This window comes from Saccopteryx bilineata, chromosome 5 (genome assembly GCF_036850765.1).
Source record: "Saccopteryx bilineata isolate mSacBil1 chromosome 5, mSacBil1_pri_phased_curated, whole genome shotgun sequence".
NCBI classification, from domain to species: domain Eukaryota; kingdom Metazoa; phylum Chordata; class Mammalia; order Chiroptera; family Emballonuridae; genus Saccopteryx; species Saccopteryx bilineata.
Genome location: NC_089494.1, coordinates 161,076,044 through 161,093,693, shown reverse-complemented (window position 1 = coordinate 161,093,693; position 17,650 = coordinate 161,076,044). Strand labels below are relative to the sequence as shown.

General features: G+C 41.7%; 1 protein-coding gene across 2 annotated transcripts in view; it reads right to left on the bottom strand.

Annotated features, from left to right (window-relative positions):
- GDI2 (GDP dissociation inhibitor 2) overlaps positions 1-17,650 on the bottom strand; it is a 43,866-nt gene that overhangs the window by 940 nt on the left and 25,276 nt on the right. For both annotated transcript variants that reach the window (XM_066279544.1, XM_066279545.1), the window contains exons 5-10: positions 11,718-11,916; positions 11,322-11,453; positions 3,528-3,627; positions 2,072-2,243; positions 318-462; positions 75-129 (exon numbers count right to left, since the gene is read on the bottom strand). In XM_066279544.1, the coding sequence (XP_066135641.1) occupies positions 75-129; positions 318-462; positions 2,072-2,243; positions 3,528-3,627; positions 11,322-11,453; positions 11,718-11,916 (803 nt within the window). The remainder of the gene's footprint in view (positions 1-74; positions 130-317; positions 463-2,071; positions 2,244-3,527; positions 3,628-11,321; positions 11,454-11,717; positions 11,917-17,650) is intronic.

Here is a 17,650-nt window from a genome sequence, read left to right as displayed (position 1 = left end):
AAAAATTAGAAAGACTTGAAACTAGGGAAGTCTCTCAATAAACCTGATAATATACTTTTCAGATCACCACTCACCTGGCTTTCTGTTCCCAAATCTTTTGGTACAAGCAGGTCACTGATGCTAATAAATCTGAAGGAGAAAAAGAAATGTGAGCAGCTGAGCTGACCCCACACTTACTCAGGCTTTGCCTGTAATTCAAAGCCCAAAAGATGAGACTAGAAGAGATGATGCCTCCTTTTCTTTGTTCTCATGGAGTTTGCCCACCATGGAGCAAAAAATCAATCTTGGATTTTAGATGACATAAACACATCACTCACTTCTGTTCAATTGGTTCCAAGAGCTCCAAAGCTGGTCTGATTTCTTTCTCCGGTTCCTTGGTCTCCACAGTTGTACTGACTATGGCAATGTACTTCCCTTGTGCTGCCACATTGTGTGCAGAGGAGATCATGCAGACATAGATATCTGAAAAAAAGTAAGGCTATCTCACTGCCAAGGTTTCTAAACCTTGACATGTGCACACTAAGCTCTCACCCATATTTCTTCAAGGTCTGAATTAAAATTACTTGGAATAGACAATACCTTCTAAGCTTAAGTTCTTTGAATATGGAGGCAAACTGAGTCATACACAGAATATGCAAGTATTCAGAATATTCTTTAGCCTTTTGGAGATCAAGGATTTATAGGGCAATGAACTGCTAACTTGGAATGAGAGTTCTCATCCCAGTTCTGTCACAGCCAACTGTGGAAACCTGACAAACCATATAAACTGCTCTTGGGCCTTCTACCTCTGAATACTACATTTAGAAAGGTTTCAAATAACTAAGAAAAGTTTTATTAAGTACAGATAATTCTCTACTTACTATGGGGCTACACCTTGATGAGCCTATAGTAAATACCTTAAGTCAAAATGCATTTAATACACCTAAGTACCAAACATCACAGCTTAGCCTAGCCCACCTTGAATGTGCTCAGAACATATTTTGCCTATAATTGAGCAAAATCATCTAACACAAAGCCTATTTTGTAATAAATGTTAAATATATCATTTAATTTATTTAACACTGTACTAAGTGAAAACAGTTGTATGGTTATTACTTTTACTCCATCTTAAAGTCAAGAAATCATAACTTGAACCATCATTAAGTGGGGACCTATACTGACTTCTCATTTATTTAATATAAAATCACAAATCAGCAAAAGCTGTTACTGACTTAATAAACTCATAAATTCCATAAGTTCTATGTGTCTATATTCTACTAAGTAACTACACAATTCCTAACACAGGAAAGAATTGTTGAGTTCCCTTTTCCTCTTTACTTTCACATACCCAGGGATCTGCTTGGGAACCCTTTAAAGATTACTTTAGGACAAGCCCCTTTGTTCTAGTAATAATGTTCTGTGATTTGGATTCCTATATGAAAAGAAAAAATTAAATACAGATAGGTTTTAACTGTCTATTTAAAAGCCAATAAACCCTTTTAAGTTGAATTTTTGGTAAGATTTAGGACTTGGGGAAAGAGATAAATGAAAACTACTGGTTAAAAGCGAACAGGTTAGAAATTACAATCTATCCTGATAATCAGAAAAATTTAAGTTGTGTTCTAGCATATTGCTAAAATCAAACATAAGTATTAAGTTGATAAATAATTACATAAAAGCAGCACTATCATCATCGCAAAAATTATGAAGTCAGGTCATTTAATAAGCTTAAACCTTCACAGGCACTCTTAGTTTATCCTCTTAATTCTACAGATGAGGAATCAAAGATCCAAGACAGTGAATACAAGCCTAGGGCAGGATTCCCAGGCTAATTTAATTTGTCCATTCAATGTCATGATTTGGAGTCTCAGCTAAGAGGGATCCATCGCATTTTGTTTCCTCTGAAAAACTAAGGCTTCTTCCCCATTAGGACAGATAAAATTAGGAATTGGGGATAAAACAAGCAAATATATTGCTCACAAAAACTAGGGGATATTTCAAAATGAATATGAAGCAATAAAATATCCCCTCATTTTTTAGAGCAGTGTATGTCTAATAAAAATCTACGAACATCTGCTATCTTCAAACTCACCTGACTTCCGATTGACCTGGTTCTGTGGAATAATGATCTGGCAGGAGTTGGCATCATTGGTGTTCTTGATGGGGTGACTGAGGATGCAGATAACTCGGATCACCTGACCCACTTTTTCTACCCGATCTTTTACATAGCTGGGGTCACAGATGAGCTGCTTACAGCGAGCAATCTAACAAAACAAAGACTATAATATTCAGTGTCCACGATGTTTTTAGACAGGATACTGATGCCACATTGTCTCTTGAATGTGTTATTTTCATCAAGTTAACTATAGACATTTATTGAACTATAGATAACTATTAAAACTAGCTTGGCCAACAATCTTTTCAAATTTTCCTGGAACAGACCGATCAATTCTAAATCCTATTCAAATAACAGGAAAACTGTTGCATACTGTTCAGAAGTTTTAGTCCTAGCCAGAATAGGGTTCAAATCCTGGCTCTATGTAATCTCAGAGTTGTTATTAAACAGTGTAATTAAGGGTTGTCAGTACATGAGAACTTAACAAATAAAGAGTAAAATGTCCTATAACTAGTACTAGTATTACAAACTGATCAAAATCTTTTTCATTTTAACACTGTGATAAGTAAAACTTAAGTTGCAAGATAAGTATTCAAGTCTTCCCCTTTATATCAAAGCCTTGAAATTTCCTAGAGGAAGCAGCTGCATGTAGCAAAGAAGAATGCGATAAAATTGCAACATTTTAACTTAGTTTTGGGGTTTCTTTTTTGAGCATTTCAATTTTTTTTTAAGTTATTTTTATTTATTTATTCATTTTAGAGGAGAGAGAAGGGGGGAGGAGCAGGAAGCATCAACTCCCATATGTGCCTTGACCGGGCAAGCCCAGGGTTTCGAACCGGCGACCTCAGCGTTCCAGGTTGACGCTTTATCCACTGCGCCACCATAGGTCAGGCGAGCATTTCAATTTTTAAAAGTTGATGTTTCATTAAAGAGGAATGATCTAGTTTGCAAACCAACAGCATCAACATTACCTGAGAGCTTGCAGAGAAATGCAGCCCAACCTTTGACAAGTTACTGAATCAGGATATGCCCTTCAATAAAATTAACAATGATTTTTATATTCAATTACAATGTGAGAAACTGCCCAAAACTCCACCTAACCAGCTCCACAGCTAAACACTCCAAATTAAATAAATGTTAATAATTAACATTAATATATAATAGTTTACTAATAAATAACAAAATGGTCAGTACTGCCCAAGCCCAATTTCAACCAACAAACTATAAGTGGTACAAATACAGCTATATTTAAAGGAGAATTTGAGATAGGCCCACAGTATATAAAGGATACTTAACAATAAATACCAATTTACTATAAGAAATCACATATAGTCTAAAATGGAGCATCAGTGTCCATACCAAATTTAAGTACCTATTAGATAATCAAGTTTTCACAAGAACATAGTATTTTTAAATTGTAAAAGCTACTTACCTCTCCTTCAGATTTAACACCAATCACTTTTCCATTTTGCACAATGATTTCTTCAATTGGTTTATTCAGCATGTAGGTACCTCCATAAATAGCACTTAGCCTAGAAAAAATTTTCAGGTCTACTTTAACAATATTGATAATTGTTTCAATACTAAAATCCTCCTAAGATCTTAATGAGTTATAGGCAATACATATCCTTCTAGAAGACATTAGTTTCAAAGTTACTAAAGCATCTATTATAAAACAATCAAAACCATGAAGTGATGTCTCATATTAAGTTATGATATCAAGTTAAAAACAACCAGAAATTGAGGGACAGCTTAAATGAGTTTATCCTCCTACATATAAATAAAACTATCAGGAGGCAGTGGAGAGTTAATAAAAGCAGACAAAGAATAGGCAGCTCAGTGAAATCTTTATGTGGTTTTAATGGATGGCTCTTCCCCTGAGGGGACGAACTCCCCAGGCCTTATAACGGAGCATCTAGAACAGAAGCAAAAAGCCTGTGGTCTCATTGATTTACCGTGTAATTAGGATGGCCTCACTGGTGGTGGCACAATGAATAGAGCGTTGACTCAGGACAAGAAAGTCCTGGGTTTGAAACCCCAAGGTCACTGGCCTTGAGCACAGGCTTGCTACCTCTGAGAGCAGGATCCTAGCACCAAGGAGGTTGGCTAGAGGTCCCCCTCAGCCCCCCACCCCAGTCAAGGCATGTATGAGAAGCAGGCAATTAACAAGTAAACTGAAGCTTCTCATCTTTCTACATTCCTGTCTGACTGCCTGTTGGCCTACCTATCTCTCTCTAATATCAACTTTAAAAAATTATACAGGATGGAATTTGGGGTTGTAAATGGAGATGAAAACTGGCAGCCTGACCAGGCGGTGGTGCAATGGATAGAGCGTTGGACTAGGACACAGAGGACCCAGGTTCGAGACCCCAAAGTTGCCAGCTTGAGCCCAAGGTCACTGGCTTGTGCAAGGGGTCACTTGGTCTGCTGTCGGTCAAGGAACATATGAGAAAGCAATCAATGAACAACTAAGCCGGTTGGCTCAGCAGTAGAGCGTCGGCCTAGCGTGCGGAGGACCCAGGTTCGATTCCCGGCCAGGGCACATAGGAGAAGCGCCCATTTGCTTCTCCACCCCTCCTTCCTCTCTGTCTCTCTCTTCCCCTCCCGCAGCCAAGGCTCCATTGGAGCAAAGATGGCCCAGGCGCTGGGGATGGCTCTGTGGCCTCTGCCCCAGGCGCTAGAGTGGCTCTGGTCGCAACATGGCGACGCCCAGGATGGGCAGAGCATAGCCCCCTGGTGGGCGTGCCGGGTGGATCCCCGTTGGGCGCATGCGGGAGTCTGACTGTCTCTCCCTGTTTCCAGCTTCAGAAAAATGCAAAAAAAAAAAAAAAAAAAACCAACAACTAAGGTGCTGCAACAAAGAATTGATTCTTCTCATCTCTCTCCCTTCCTGTCTATCTGTCCCTATCTGTCTCTCTTTCGGACTTGTCACCAAAAAACAAACAAACAACAAAAAAAAACCCAGCAGAAATCCTACAAACAGCAGTCACCAAACCTGTAAAATCTCTTCCCTTAACTACAGAAGTGCTGTACATGAGGGACTCCAAGGAAGGGAGCAAGAGCTTAAAAGCAAAAAGTTTTTTTTTGAGCAGAGATTACAGCTGTGGGTCATTAAGAACAAACTAGTTTGGCCTTACCAGGCGGTGGTGCAGTGGAAAGAGCGTCAGACTGGGATGCAGAGGACTCAGGTTCGAGACCCCGAGGTCGCCAGCTTGAGCGCGGGCTCATCTGGTTTGAGCAAAAGCTCACCAGCTTGGACCCAAGGTCGCTGGCTCGAGCAAGGGGTTACTCGGTCTGCTGAAGGCCCGCGGTCAAGGCACATATGAGAAAGCAATCAATAAACAACTGAGGTGTTGCAACGCGCAATGAAAAACTAATGATTGCTGCTTCTCATCTTTCTCTGTCCCTGTCTATCCCTCTCTCTGACTCTGTCTCTGTAAAAAAAAGAAGAAAAAAAAAAAGAACAAACTAGTTTGTATCTAACTGCCTTAGAGGAGCTTTGGAAGACAGCCTGGGCGTCCCACAGAAACCCTAGAACCACAACTACTGTACCAGGACTAAGAAGTTAGCCAAAGACAAAAGACTCCCTTTAAAAAGTATTAAATCCGGTGGCACAGTGGATAGAGCGTCAGACTAGGATGTGAAAGACCCAGGTTCGAGACCCCAAGGTCACCAGCTTGAGCGCGGGCTCATCTGGTTTGAGCAAAGCTCACCAGCTTGGACCCAAGGTCGCTGGCTTGAGCAAGGGGTTACTCGGTCTGCTGAAGGCCCACAGTTAAGGCACATATGAGAAAACAATCAATGAACAACTAAGGTGTCGCAACGAAAAACTAATGATTAATGCTTCTCATCTTTCTCCGTTCCTGTCTGTCTGTCCCTATCTATCCCTGTCTCTGACTCTCTTTCTGTAAAAAGAAGAAAAAAAAAAGTATAAAATCAAGGCCTGGCAGTATAGTTCAATTGGTTAGTGCATCTTCCCAAAGCGCAGAGGTTGCCAGTTTGATCCCTGGTTAGGGCACATACAGGAACAGATGTTCCTGTCTCTCTCTCCTGCTCTCTACCTTCCTCTCTCTAAAAATCAATAAAATAAATATATACATACTATATATAAAATCAAGCCTCCAAAGTTCCAACATGAATTTATCTGCCTACTCAAAAATACTCTTCAGAGACTAACACCTCTGTAGTATACAAATAAATATGTCCAGTATGTAATCAAAAATGAGATGTGAAGAAATAAAATGGATCCAAAATAACGAGGATAAGCAATCAAAAAAAACAGATCCATATCACTGGTGTTAAGAAATGCAGAAAGTTAAAAACAGCTAATATAGCCCTGGCCATCTTTCCAATACACCAAGGTTGCAGGTTCAATCCCTAGTTAGGGCACATACAAGAATCAACCAATGAATGCATAAGTAAATGGGACAACAAATCAGTTTCCCTCCCTCTCTCTCTAAAATAATAAATACTTTTTAAAGAGACAGCTATCATAAATATGGTCAATGAGTTTGCAAACATCCTAATTGAAGGAAATGTTCACGAATGTTATATATTTAGGAGAGTCAAAATGAGTTATAGAATCTTACAAGAGAAATTAAAACCATGTTTAAAAATGGAAATTCTAGATCCACAAAGTACAATATTAAAAAAAAATCCTACTGAATGGGATTAACAGCCTATTGAAAATAACAGAAACAAGATTCAGTGAACCTGAAGACAAATGAACAGGCATTACCCACTATGAAACGGGCAGAGAAAAAAAGACAAAGAAATGAGCAGAGATTCAATGACCTTTGGAATAGTATCAAGCATCTACCACATAGTAATTGGTCTCAGAAGGAGAAGAAAATAGGGGATGGAATATCTAGAGAGGATAATGATTTAAATATTCCTAATTTGATATAAAAAATTATCTTACATATCCAAGCAGTTCAGCAAATCATAAGCAAAATCAAACCTAGACAAATCCTAGTGAGACTGCTAAAAAACCCAAAGAAAATCTTGTAAACAGCCCACAGGAAAAAAATTTATACATACACAAACTACTAGTGACAGCTAACATACATACAAATGCATATATACACACACTAAAACATGCAAATTAAATTTTAAAAAATTAAAAAGAAAATAATCATGAGTGATGCTTACCCCAGGAATGAAAAGTTAAACATCCCAAAAACCAAACTAATTCACTATAATAACAGCATAAATAAAAAAAAAATCTGCATTAACTCAATACCGCTTCATAACAAAAACTCTCAGCAAGCTATGAATAAAAAGGAATTCAGTCTAGTTAAGACCATCTAGAGGCCCTGGCCGGTTGGCTCAGCGGTAGAGCATCGGCCTAGCGTGCGGAGGACCCGGGTTCGATTCCCGGCCAGGGCACACAGGAGAAGCGCCCATTTGCTTCTCCACCCCTCCGCCGCGCTTTCCTCTCTGTCTCTCTCTTCCCCTCCCGCAGCCAAGGCTCCATTGGAGCAGAGATGGCCCGGGCGCTGGGCATGGCTCTGTGGCCTCTGCCTCAGGCGCTAGAGTGGCTCTGGTCGCAATATGGCGACGCCCAGGATGGGCAGAGCATCGCCCCCTGGGGGGCAGAGCACCGCCCCTGGTGGGCGTGCCGGGTGGATCCCGGTCGGGCGCATGCGGGAGTCTGTCTGACTGTCTCTCCCTGTTTCCAGCTTCAGAAAAATGAAAAAAAAAAAAAAAAAAAAAAAGACCATCTAGAGCCTGACCAGGTGGTGGCGCAGTGGAGAGAGCGTCGGACTGGGATGCAGAGGACCCATGTTCGAGACCCTGAGGTCGCCAGCTTGAGCGTGGGCTCATCTGGCTTGAGCAAAGCTCACCAGCTTGCTGGCTCGAGCAAGGGGTTACTCGGTCTGCTGAAGGCCTGCGGTCAAGGCACATATGAGAAAGCAATCAATGAACAACTAAGGTGTCACAATGCTCAACGAAAAACTGATGATTGATGCTTCTCATCTCTCTTCATTCCTGTCTGTCTGTCCCTATCTATCCCTTTCTCTGTCCCTGTTAAAAAAAAAAAAAGACCATCTAGAAAAAAACAGAGAACATATTTAACAATAAATGCTAAAGCATTCCCCTTAAGACTGGGAACAAAGCAAAGGAGGTCCATTCTCATCACTTCTATTCATCATTTTTGTTAGTACTAGTCAGTGCATAAAGGCAGGGGGAGGGAGGGAACACAAAGATTATAAAGAAAAGTTAATCTCTCCAAAGATAAGATAACCATATACAAGGAAAATTCAAAGAAATCTAACACTAGTAGAAAAGAAGGTCACAATATAAGGTCAATGTACATAAATCAATTATATTTCTGAGTATTAGCAACAAGCAACTTTGAAATAAAAACAAACTTCCATTAACAGCAACATCAAAATAACTATTTATGAATAAATGTGAACAAAATTGTGCTAGATCTCTACAATGAAAACTATAAGACATTGCTGAGACAAAGAAAACCTAAATACAGGGATAAAGCACACTCACAGATTGGAAAACTTGATACTATTAAAATAATTCTCCCCCAGCCTGACCTGTGGTGGTGCAGCGGATAGAGTGTCGACATGGAATGCTGAGATTCTTGGTTCAAAACCCCGGGTTTGCCCAGTCAGGGCACATATGAGAAGCAATGAGTTGATGCTTCCCACTGTCCTCCCTTCTCTCTTTTTCTATCCTCTCTCTAAAATCAATAAATAAAATCTTAAAAAATAATTTCTCCCCCAAATTGATATATATATATTTTTTTTTTCTTTTTTGTGTGTGGTGGTAAGGAGGTTGTCAAAAGGGCTGGGAACCCATGTCTTCTTCTGATATATACATTTTTAAAATTAAATTTATTGGAGTGACACTGGTAAATAAGACTATATAGATTTTTCTGTGTTTTTTTTTTTTTTTTAATCAAGTGAGAGGCAGAGAGGTGGACAGACAGACTCCCACATGTGCCTGGATTGGGGCTGAGGTTCCACCCATCTGGCCCCACTGCTCCATTGCTCGGCAACCAAGCTATTTTAGTGCTGGAAGCGAGGCCATGGAGCCATCCTCAGAGCCCATGGCAAACTTGCTCTTTCAAGCCATGGATGTGGGAGAGGAAGAGAGAGAGAGAGAGAGAGAGAGAGGAATATAGAAGCAGATGGTCGCTTCTCCTGTGTGCCCTCACTGGGAATCAAACCCAGGACTTCCACATGCCGGGCTGATGCCCTACCACTGGGCCAAGCAGCCAGGGTCAAGATCATATAGGTTTCCAGTATACATTTCTATGATACATGATCTGTATATATTGTATTGTGTGTCCACCACCCAAAATCAAATCATCTTCCATCACCATGTATTTGGCACCCTTTACCCACCCAAAATCAAATCATCTTCCATCACCATGTATTTGGCACCCTTTACCCTTTACTACCCCTACCCTGCTCTATAGATTTAATTCAATCCCAATCAAAATATCAGCAAGCACTTTTTCTAAAAACTGACAATCTACTAATGTATGTGAAAATGCAAAGGACCTCGAATAGCCAAAACAAATTTGAAAAGGAACAAAGTTGAGGACTTGCATTACCTGATTTTAAGGCTTACTATATAAAACTATAATATTCGGGACAATGTGGTAATGGCATAGAAAAAATAAATAGATCTCTGGAACAAAATACACATTTATATGGTCAAATGATTTTCTGCAAAGGCACCGAGACAACTGGAGAAATAGATCTTTTCAACAAATGGTGCAAGAAGAGCAACTAAATATCGGTATGGAAAAAAGTAAACTTCGAGCCCTACCTTAACCCATATACATCAGTATCATTTCAAGATGAATCAGAGATTTAAACACAAAGTTAAAACTATGGAACTTCTAGGAGAAAAGGACATAAGAAAGTACCTTTGTGCCCTGGAGGTAGGCAAAGGTGTCTTAAGATAGGACCCCAAAAGCACTAAACATAAACATATATATGTAAAAACTTAAACTTCTGCCACAGACTGCCACAGGGAGCAAACATAATGCATATATCTGACAAAAGACTTGTTGCCAGGACACATCAAGATCTCCCACATTTCATAAAGACAACCCAATCTTTAAAAATGTATAGAAGACATGAATAATCACACCATACAATTATACAGCCAACAAGTTCATTAAAAGGTAATCAATCTTAGTCCTCAAGAAATGCAAAGTAAAACCATACTGAGATATCAATATGGTTTAAAATTAAAAACTAGTTAAAATTAAAAAGACTGACAACACAAAACGTTGAAAAGAATGTGAAGCAACTAAAATTCTTACACATTGCTGAGTGTTTGTAAAATGGTACTACCACTCTCACAAGTTGGTTAGCAGTGTCTTAGGAAGTTAAACACTTGCCCTACAAGCCAGCAATTTCACTGCTGGATTCCACCCCAAAGAAATAACAGCCTGTGCCAGACCTGTGGTGGTAACCTGGAATGCCTAGGTTACTGGTTGGAATCCCCAGGCTTGCCCAGTCAGGCACTTGTGAGAAGCAACTACAAGCTGATGCTTCCCACTCCTCCCCCTGCCTTTCTCTCTCTCAAATCAATTAATAAAATGGAAGGAAGGAAGGAAGGAAGGAAGGGAGAGGAGGGAGGGGGGAGGGGAGGGCGGGCCTAGGTCCATATAGACTTTTACACAAACACTCATAGTAGTTTCATTCGCAATACCCCAAAACAGAATACAACCCCGCTGTCCATAAAGGTAAGGGGAGATTCACACAATTCACATACAGTAATGGAATACTGGTCAATATTTTATAAATGAACTACCAGCATGTGCATCAACATAAATGAATCTCAAAAAACTGTTAGGCAACAGCCAGAGACAAAAGAGTACATACTGTATTGTTCTCTTTACATAAACTTCAAATACAGGCAAAAAGTAACTGATAGTGATAGTGATAGAAATCACAGATGTAACTTATGCTGTGTAGGTGATTGTAAGGTGATACAAAGGAACTACATGGAGTAAGAAAAATGTTCTATACCTTAATTCTGAAGTTTCAATTACACGAATTTATTCAGTTATCAAACTCAACATTTTTACTGTAAATCCATGGTTTCGTTGATATAAATTTTACTTCAATAAAAATAATACATCTCACTACTCACAGGCATATCGTCTCGTTTCTCACAACCATACCTCATATACTTCCGCTGAAGATGAGGTTCAGAATCAGTGGGGTTAAATATGGACTTTTACCTTGCAAATCCTTGTGGCAGTTCTCCAAGGCCATACAGTGGATAAAGGTATGGGCTTTTGCCATATCTTGCCAAAGACTCACTGTAAAGTTTAATCCTATTAATGGTTTCAACACATGGTTGATCTAAATAGCTGAAAAAAGAAAATAAATATTACAAAAGGGCTTTGGTTTTCGTTATTGTGTTCAATTTAAAATCTTTTTCTGAAGTGACTGAAATTCAGTAACTTTGTATTTTACTTAAAAGGTTCAAACATTAATTTACAACTGGAACCTCTTTTCTCACTGTATATATCACATGGCTCTATATTTTTGTTAGACCTTCCATACTTGAGAACTGGGGAATTTAGTTAGCATTCCAAAAAATATACAAATCTATAAAAAGCCAAAACACTTACTCATCAGTTCTGTAAAGTGCCAGGGCATGACCAGTAAAATCTATAACATCTTGGCCCAAGTCAAATTTCTTATACACCTCTCGCATTGGAGTCTTCTTAGGATCAATGCCCTCAAAAGTTCTAGCATCTTTTTCATCGAAGTTGGCAACATATACTAAGAATTTTCTGAAGCGACGTTTTTCAAACAGCCCCATTAAGCCTAAAAGAGAATTTTCCAAATATCACATATTCATACTAGGACACTGGAGAAGAGAAAGTATATGAGAAAGTTTAAATATGTCATGTTATTATCTGAGGCTCTTCTAGAATTTGGAGCCTGACCAGGAGGTAGTGCAGTGGATAGAGCATCGGAATGGGATTGCGGAGGGCCCAGGTTCGAGACCCCAAGGTCGCCAGCCTGAGCATAGGCTCATCTGGTTTGAGCAAAAGCTCACCAGCTTGGACCCAAGGCTGCTGGCTTGAGCAAGGGGTTACTCGGTCTGCTGAAGGCCCATGGTCAAGGCACATAAAAGAGAGCAATCAATGAACAACTAAGGTGTCGCAATGCGCAACGAAAAACTAATGATTGATGCTTCTCATCTCTCTGTTCCTGTCTGTCTATCCCTCTCTCTCTCTCTCTCTCTGTAAAAAAAAAAAAAGAATTTGGACAACTTTAAAATATACTGACATAATTACAACGGATCAGTTAGGTGTACAACTCTTTTCCTCCTTATGTGAGAAGCGGGGAAGCAGAGAGACAGACTTCCACACGTACCCAGACTGAGATCCACCCGGCAAGGCCCCTATGGGGCAATGCTCTGCCCATCTGGGCCCACTGCCTAGCAACCAAGCTATATTAGCACCTGAAGAGAGGCCAGGGAGCCATCCTCAGTGCCTGAGGCCAACTTGCTCCAACTGGGCCATGGCTGCAGGAGGAGAAGAGAGAGATAAAGGGAGAAGGAAGAGGGGAGGGTGAAAAAGCGGACGGTAACTTCAACTGTGTGCCCTGACCAGATAGCGAACCTGAGACATCCACACAGCGGGCTGATGCTCCACTACTGAGCCAACCAGCCAGAGTGGTGTTCAATTTTAAAGTACAATTACAAGTAATTACAACCAATATTTAATTAAATTAACATAGTATGTTTAATTATGTTTCTCATAGGTACAAAGTAAAGATGACTTTACAAAACTACTATAACATGAAAGCATCCAGTTGAATGTTTATTATAACAACTCTAACCGATACTCAGCCTATGGCCTAAAATTCTAAATACTCTTCCTTTTCTTTCGTGTATGCTAAAATACACTCTGGCATTTAATGGGAAAGAAGCTTAGCTACCAGTAACAAACCAACCACAATGAAATTTAAAGATCATTATGCTGCTAGTCACTTAAGTCCTAAATAATCATTTTACTGCTCTGTACACTAAAAAGCAGATGAGTAGACAGCTATAAACTATCACATAGTAAACCCTCAGCTCTTCCTAATAGTATTCCCACTACTACCGTAGTATATAACTGGTAGACAAGGGAAAAAGAAATTTTTCTGGTTTTATAATCTCTTCCTCCTTTCCATAAATGGCACAAGCTACTTCAAAAACAACTATAGCTTCTAAAATAACTCTCAAACATTTCTTTTATACATGGTGACAATTTAATGTTTTGATATATTTCCCAAGACTAAAACTAAAACAAAACTGAAAATTCAGCCCTGGCCGGTTGGCTCAGCGGTAGAGCGTCGGCCTAGCGTGCGGAGGACCCAGGTTCGATTCCCGGCCAGGGCACACAGGAGAAGTGCCCATTTGCTTCTCCACCCCTCTGCCGCGCCTTCCTCTCTGTCTCTCTCTTCCCCTCCCGCAGCCAAGGCTCCATTGGAGCAAAAATGGCCCGGGCGCTGGGGATGGCTCTGTGGCCTCTGCCTCAGGCGCTGGAGTGGCTCTGGTCGCAACATGGCGACGCCCAGGATGGGCAGAGCATCGCCCCCTGGTGGGCAGAGCGTCGCCCCTGGTGGGCGTGCCGGGTGGATCCCGGTCGGGCGCATGCGGGAGTCTGTCTGACTGTCTCTCCCTGTTTCCAGCTTCAGAAATAGCAAAAAAAAAACTGAAAATTCAAATGATCATGAAGTATTAACGACAGCTGACTACATTTTCAAAACAATATTTACAACCTAGCTTTAAAAATGGAGAGAATGGGCTCAGGCCAGTAGGTCAGTGGATAGAGCGTCAGCCCAGCATATGGATGTCCCAGGTTTAACTCCCAGTCAGGGCACACAGAGGAAGCTACCATCTGCTGCTCTCCTCCGCCCTCTCCTCACCGTCTCTCCCTCTTCCTCTCCTGTAGCCAGTGGTTCAACTGGTTCGAATGTGGCCCTAAGCACTGAGAATAGCTCAGTTGGTCTGAAAGCATCAGCCTCAGGTGCTAAAAATAGCTTGGTACTCAAGCACTGGCCCAAGATAGGGTTACTGGGTAGATTCTGGTTGGGGCACCTGTGGAAGTCTGCCTCACTATCTATCCTCCTCTCACCTAAATAAACTTTTTTAAAAAAGACAGAATGCAGCCCTGGCCGTTTGGCTCAATGGTAGAACATTGGCCTGGCGTGCAGAAGTCCCGGGTTCGATTCCCGGCTAGGGCACAAAGGAGAAGTGCCCATCTGCTTCTCCACCCCTCCCCCTCTCCTTCATCTCTGTCGCTCTCTTTCCCTCCCGCAGCCAAGGCTCCATTGGAGCAAAGATGGCCCAGGCGCTGGGGCAGGCGCTAGAGTGGCTCTGGTCGCGACAGAGCGACGCCCCCGAGGGGCAGAGCATCGCCCCTGGTGGGCGTGCCGGGTGGATCCCGGTTGGGCGCATGCGGGAGTCTGTCTGACTGTCTCTCCCCATTTCCAGCTTCAGAAAAATACAAAAAAAAAAGACAGAATGCATACACAATACACATTAACGGCATAAGGCTAAAAAGAAATATTCAATCACCACATCGAGTACCATAATTAACATAAAGTTTAATTGTCAGGTATAGGAGTAAGACAGTCAAAAGGCAATGTGAGTCGCTACTGCAATTCACTTGTAACTCAGGTATCATATTTTGGAGGACGCCACCTATTGGAACTTAAAGCTACCAACAACAATTGATTTTGGACTGCTGCCTAACTTGTTTTCAAAACAATAGAATCTGATAGTGTTTTCTTAAGTCCCTCTCTTTTTCCTCTTCTTTCCTTTCCCACCCTCCTCTCATCCTAATGGAGCTTTGGAAGACCGCCTGGGCGTCCCACAGAAACCCTAGAACCACAACTACTGTACCAGGACTAAGAAGTTAGCCAAAGACAAAACACCCCCTTTAAAAAGTATTAAATCACGGCCCTGGCCAGTTGGCTCAGCGGTAGAGCATTGGCCTGGCGTGCAGGGGACCCGGGTTCGATTCCCGGCCAGGGCACATAGGAGAAGCGCCCATTTGCTTCTCCATCCCCCCCCCCTTCCTCTCTGTCTCTCTCTTCCCCTCCCACAGCCAAGGCTCCATTGGAGCAAAGATGGCCCGGGTGCTGGGGATGGCTCCTTGGCCTCTGCCCCAGGCTCTGGAGTGGCTCTGGTCCCAGCAGAGTGACACCCTGGAGGGGCAGAGCATCGCCCCTGGTGGGCGTGCCGGGTGGATCCCGGTCGGGCGCATGCGGGAGTCTGTCTTACTGTCTCTCCCCAGTTTCCAGCTTCAGGAAAAAAAAAAAGTATTAAATCGCCTAAACAACTATGAACAAATCCCTATGCACACTGCACATATCTTATTTTAAAATAAAAAAAACAAAACAGGAACAAATACAATATTTAAAATAAAGAACAAGTAAATTTAAACCAACAAACTGACCAGTATTTCAATGGGAACTATGGGCCTACTTTTGGCTAATGAAATGGTCAATGTCCGGTTCCATATTTGTCACTGCTAGCCGTAACAAGTGATATGACGGGCTTCCGGAGCCCTGACATGGGCGTTCTGCGTAACCGGAAGTAGTACTGTACATGAGCGACACCGCCACATACAGTACTCACTGACCACCAATGAAAGAGGTGCCCCTTCCAGAAGTGCAGCGGGGCCTGGATAAATGGCCTCAGGGGGCCACATGCAGCCCGCTGGCCGTAGTTTGAGGACCCCTGGGCTAGAGCATCGACCTGGAATGCTGAGATCACCAGTTCAAAACCCTGGGCTTGCCCAGTCAAGGCACATAAACAAGCAGTCAATGAACAACTATAGTGAAGCAACTATGAGTTGATATTTCTGGCTCCCCACCTCTCCTTTCTCTGTAAAATCAATAAGTAAAATATTTTTTTTAAAAAAAGATACATAGGTAAGAGCTCAAAGAGAATAAAAAAAAATTTTCAAAGTACTGTATTCAGCCTGACCAGGCGGTGGCGCAGTAGAGCATCGAAATGGGATGTGGAAGACCCAGGTTCGAGACCCCAAGGTCTCCAGCTTGAGCGTGGGCTCATCTGGTTTGAGCAAGAACTCACCAGCTTGGACCCAAGATTGCTGGCTCAAGCAAGGGGTTACTCAGTCTGCTGAAGGCCCGCAGTCAAGGCACATATGAGAAAGCAATCAATGAACAACTAAGGTGTCGCAATGCAATGTGCAATGAAAAACTAATGACTGATGCTTCTCATCTCTCCGTTCCTGTCTGTCCCTGTCTATCCCTCACTCTGACTCTGTCTTTGTAAAAAAAAAAAAAAGTATTGTATTCAAACTTGTGAACTCTTAAACACTTTATTGGATTAAACTCACTGTTATTTAAAAGATTTAAGCCTGACCAGATGGTGGCACAGTGGATAGAATGTCCACCTGGGACACTGAGGGCCCAGTTTCAAAACCCCAAGGTCGCTGGCTTGAGCCTGGGCTCATCCAGCTTGAGTGCAGGGTCACCAGCTTGTGTGTGGGATCACTGACATGACCCCATGGTTGCTGGCTTGAACCCAAAGATCACTGATTTGAACCTCAGGTTTCTGGTTTGAGCCCAAGGTCAGTGGCTTCAGCAAGGGGTCACTTGCTCTGCTGGAGCCCCCTGATCAAAGCACATATGAGAAAGCAATCAATGAACAACTGAAGTGCTGCAACAAGTTGATGCTTCTCATCTCTCTCTCTTTCTGTCTCTGTCTCTCTCACCACAATTATTAGTGGAGTACTATCTCGCTACAGTGTCTTCCAACATTTTAGGCTCAATATTTTCTCCTCTAATAAAATAAATAAATGGAGTTAGGAAAACTGCTACATAAATAAGAAAAATTTTCCACATTTATGCCAAATTAAAATTACTGCAGAATTTAACAATTCTTTTCCTATTCTCCCAATTTAAACCTTTCCCTCCTCTAAACTCCTAAAACATTTAGTACATAAAATTAATTTACCCTTTATACAAATTTGTCCTTTCTCAAACTGCTCTGCACAACAACTACAATACCCTAAAGCAGTGTTTTCCAACTAGACAGGTGCCAATCCACCAGAAATTTCATGCCAGTCCACAGAAAAGTTAATCACCCTGATATAGATTATAGCCCCAATGATCCTAGTCAAATTTTCTTATGCTCAGGGTTATTTCTGCTATAGCGGCCCCAAATGTAAAAGGGTTAAAAACCACTGCCCTAAAGAACAGAAGTCACCTTAATGGTGGTGGCACAGTGGACAGAGTGTCAACCTGGGACACTGGGGTCCCAGGTTTGAACTCCAAGATCACCGGCCTGAGCACAGGATATCAGCTTTAGTACCAGATCATCAAAATGATCCCATGATGAAGCCCAAGGTCACTAGGCTAGAGCCCCCCAGTCAAGGCACGTATGAGAAGCAATCAATGAACAACTAAAGTGCTGCAACTACAAGTTGATGCTTCTCATCTCTCTCCCTTCCTGCCTGTCTCTGTTTTATGGAAGGAAGAGAGAAATGGAGGGAGGACGGGCGGGTCTGACCAGGCAGTGGCGCAGTGG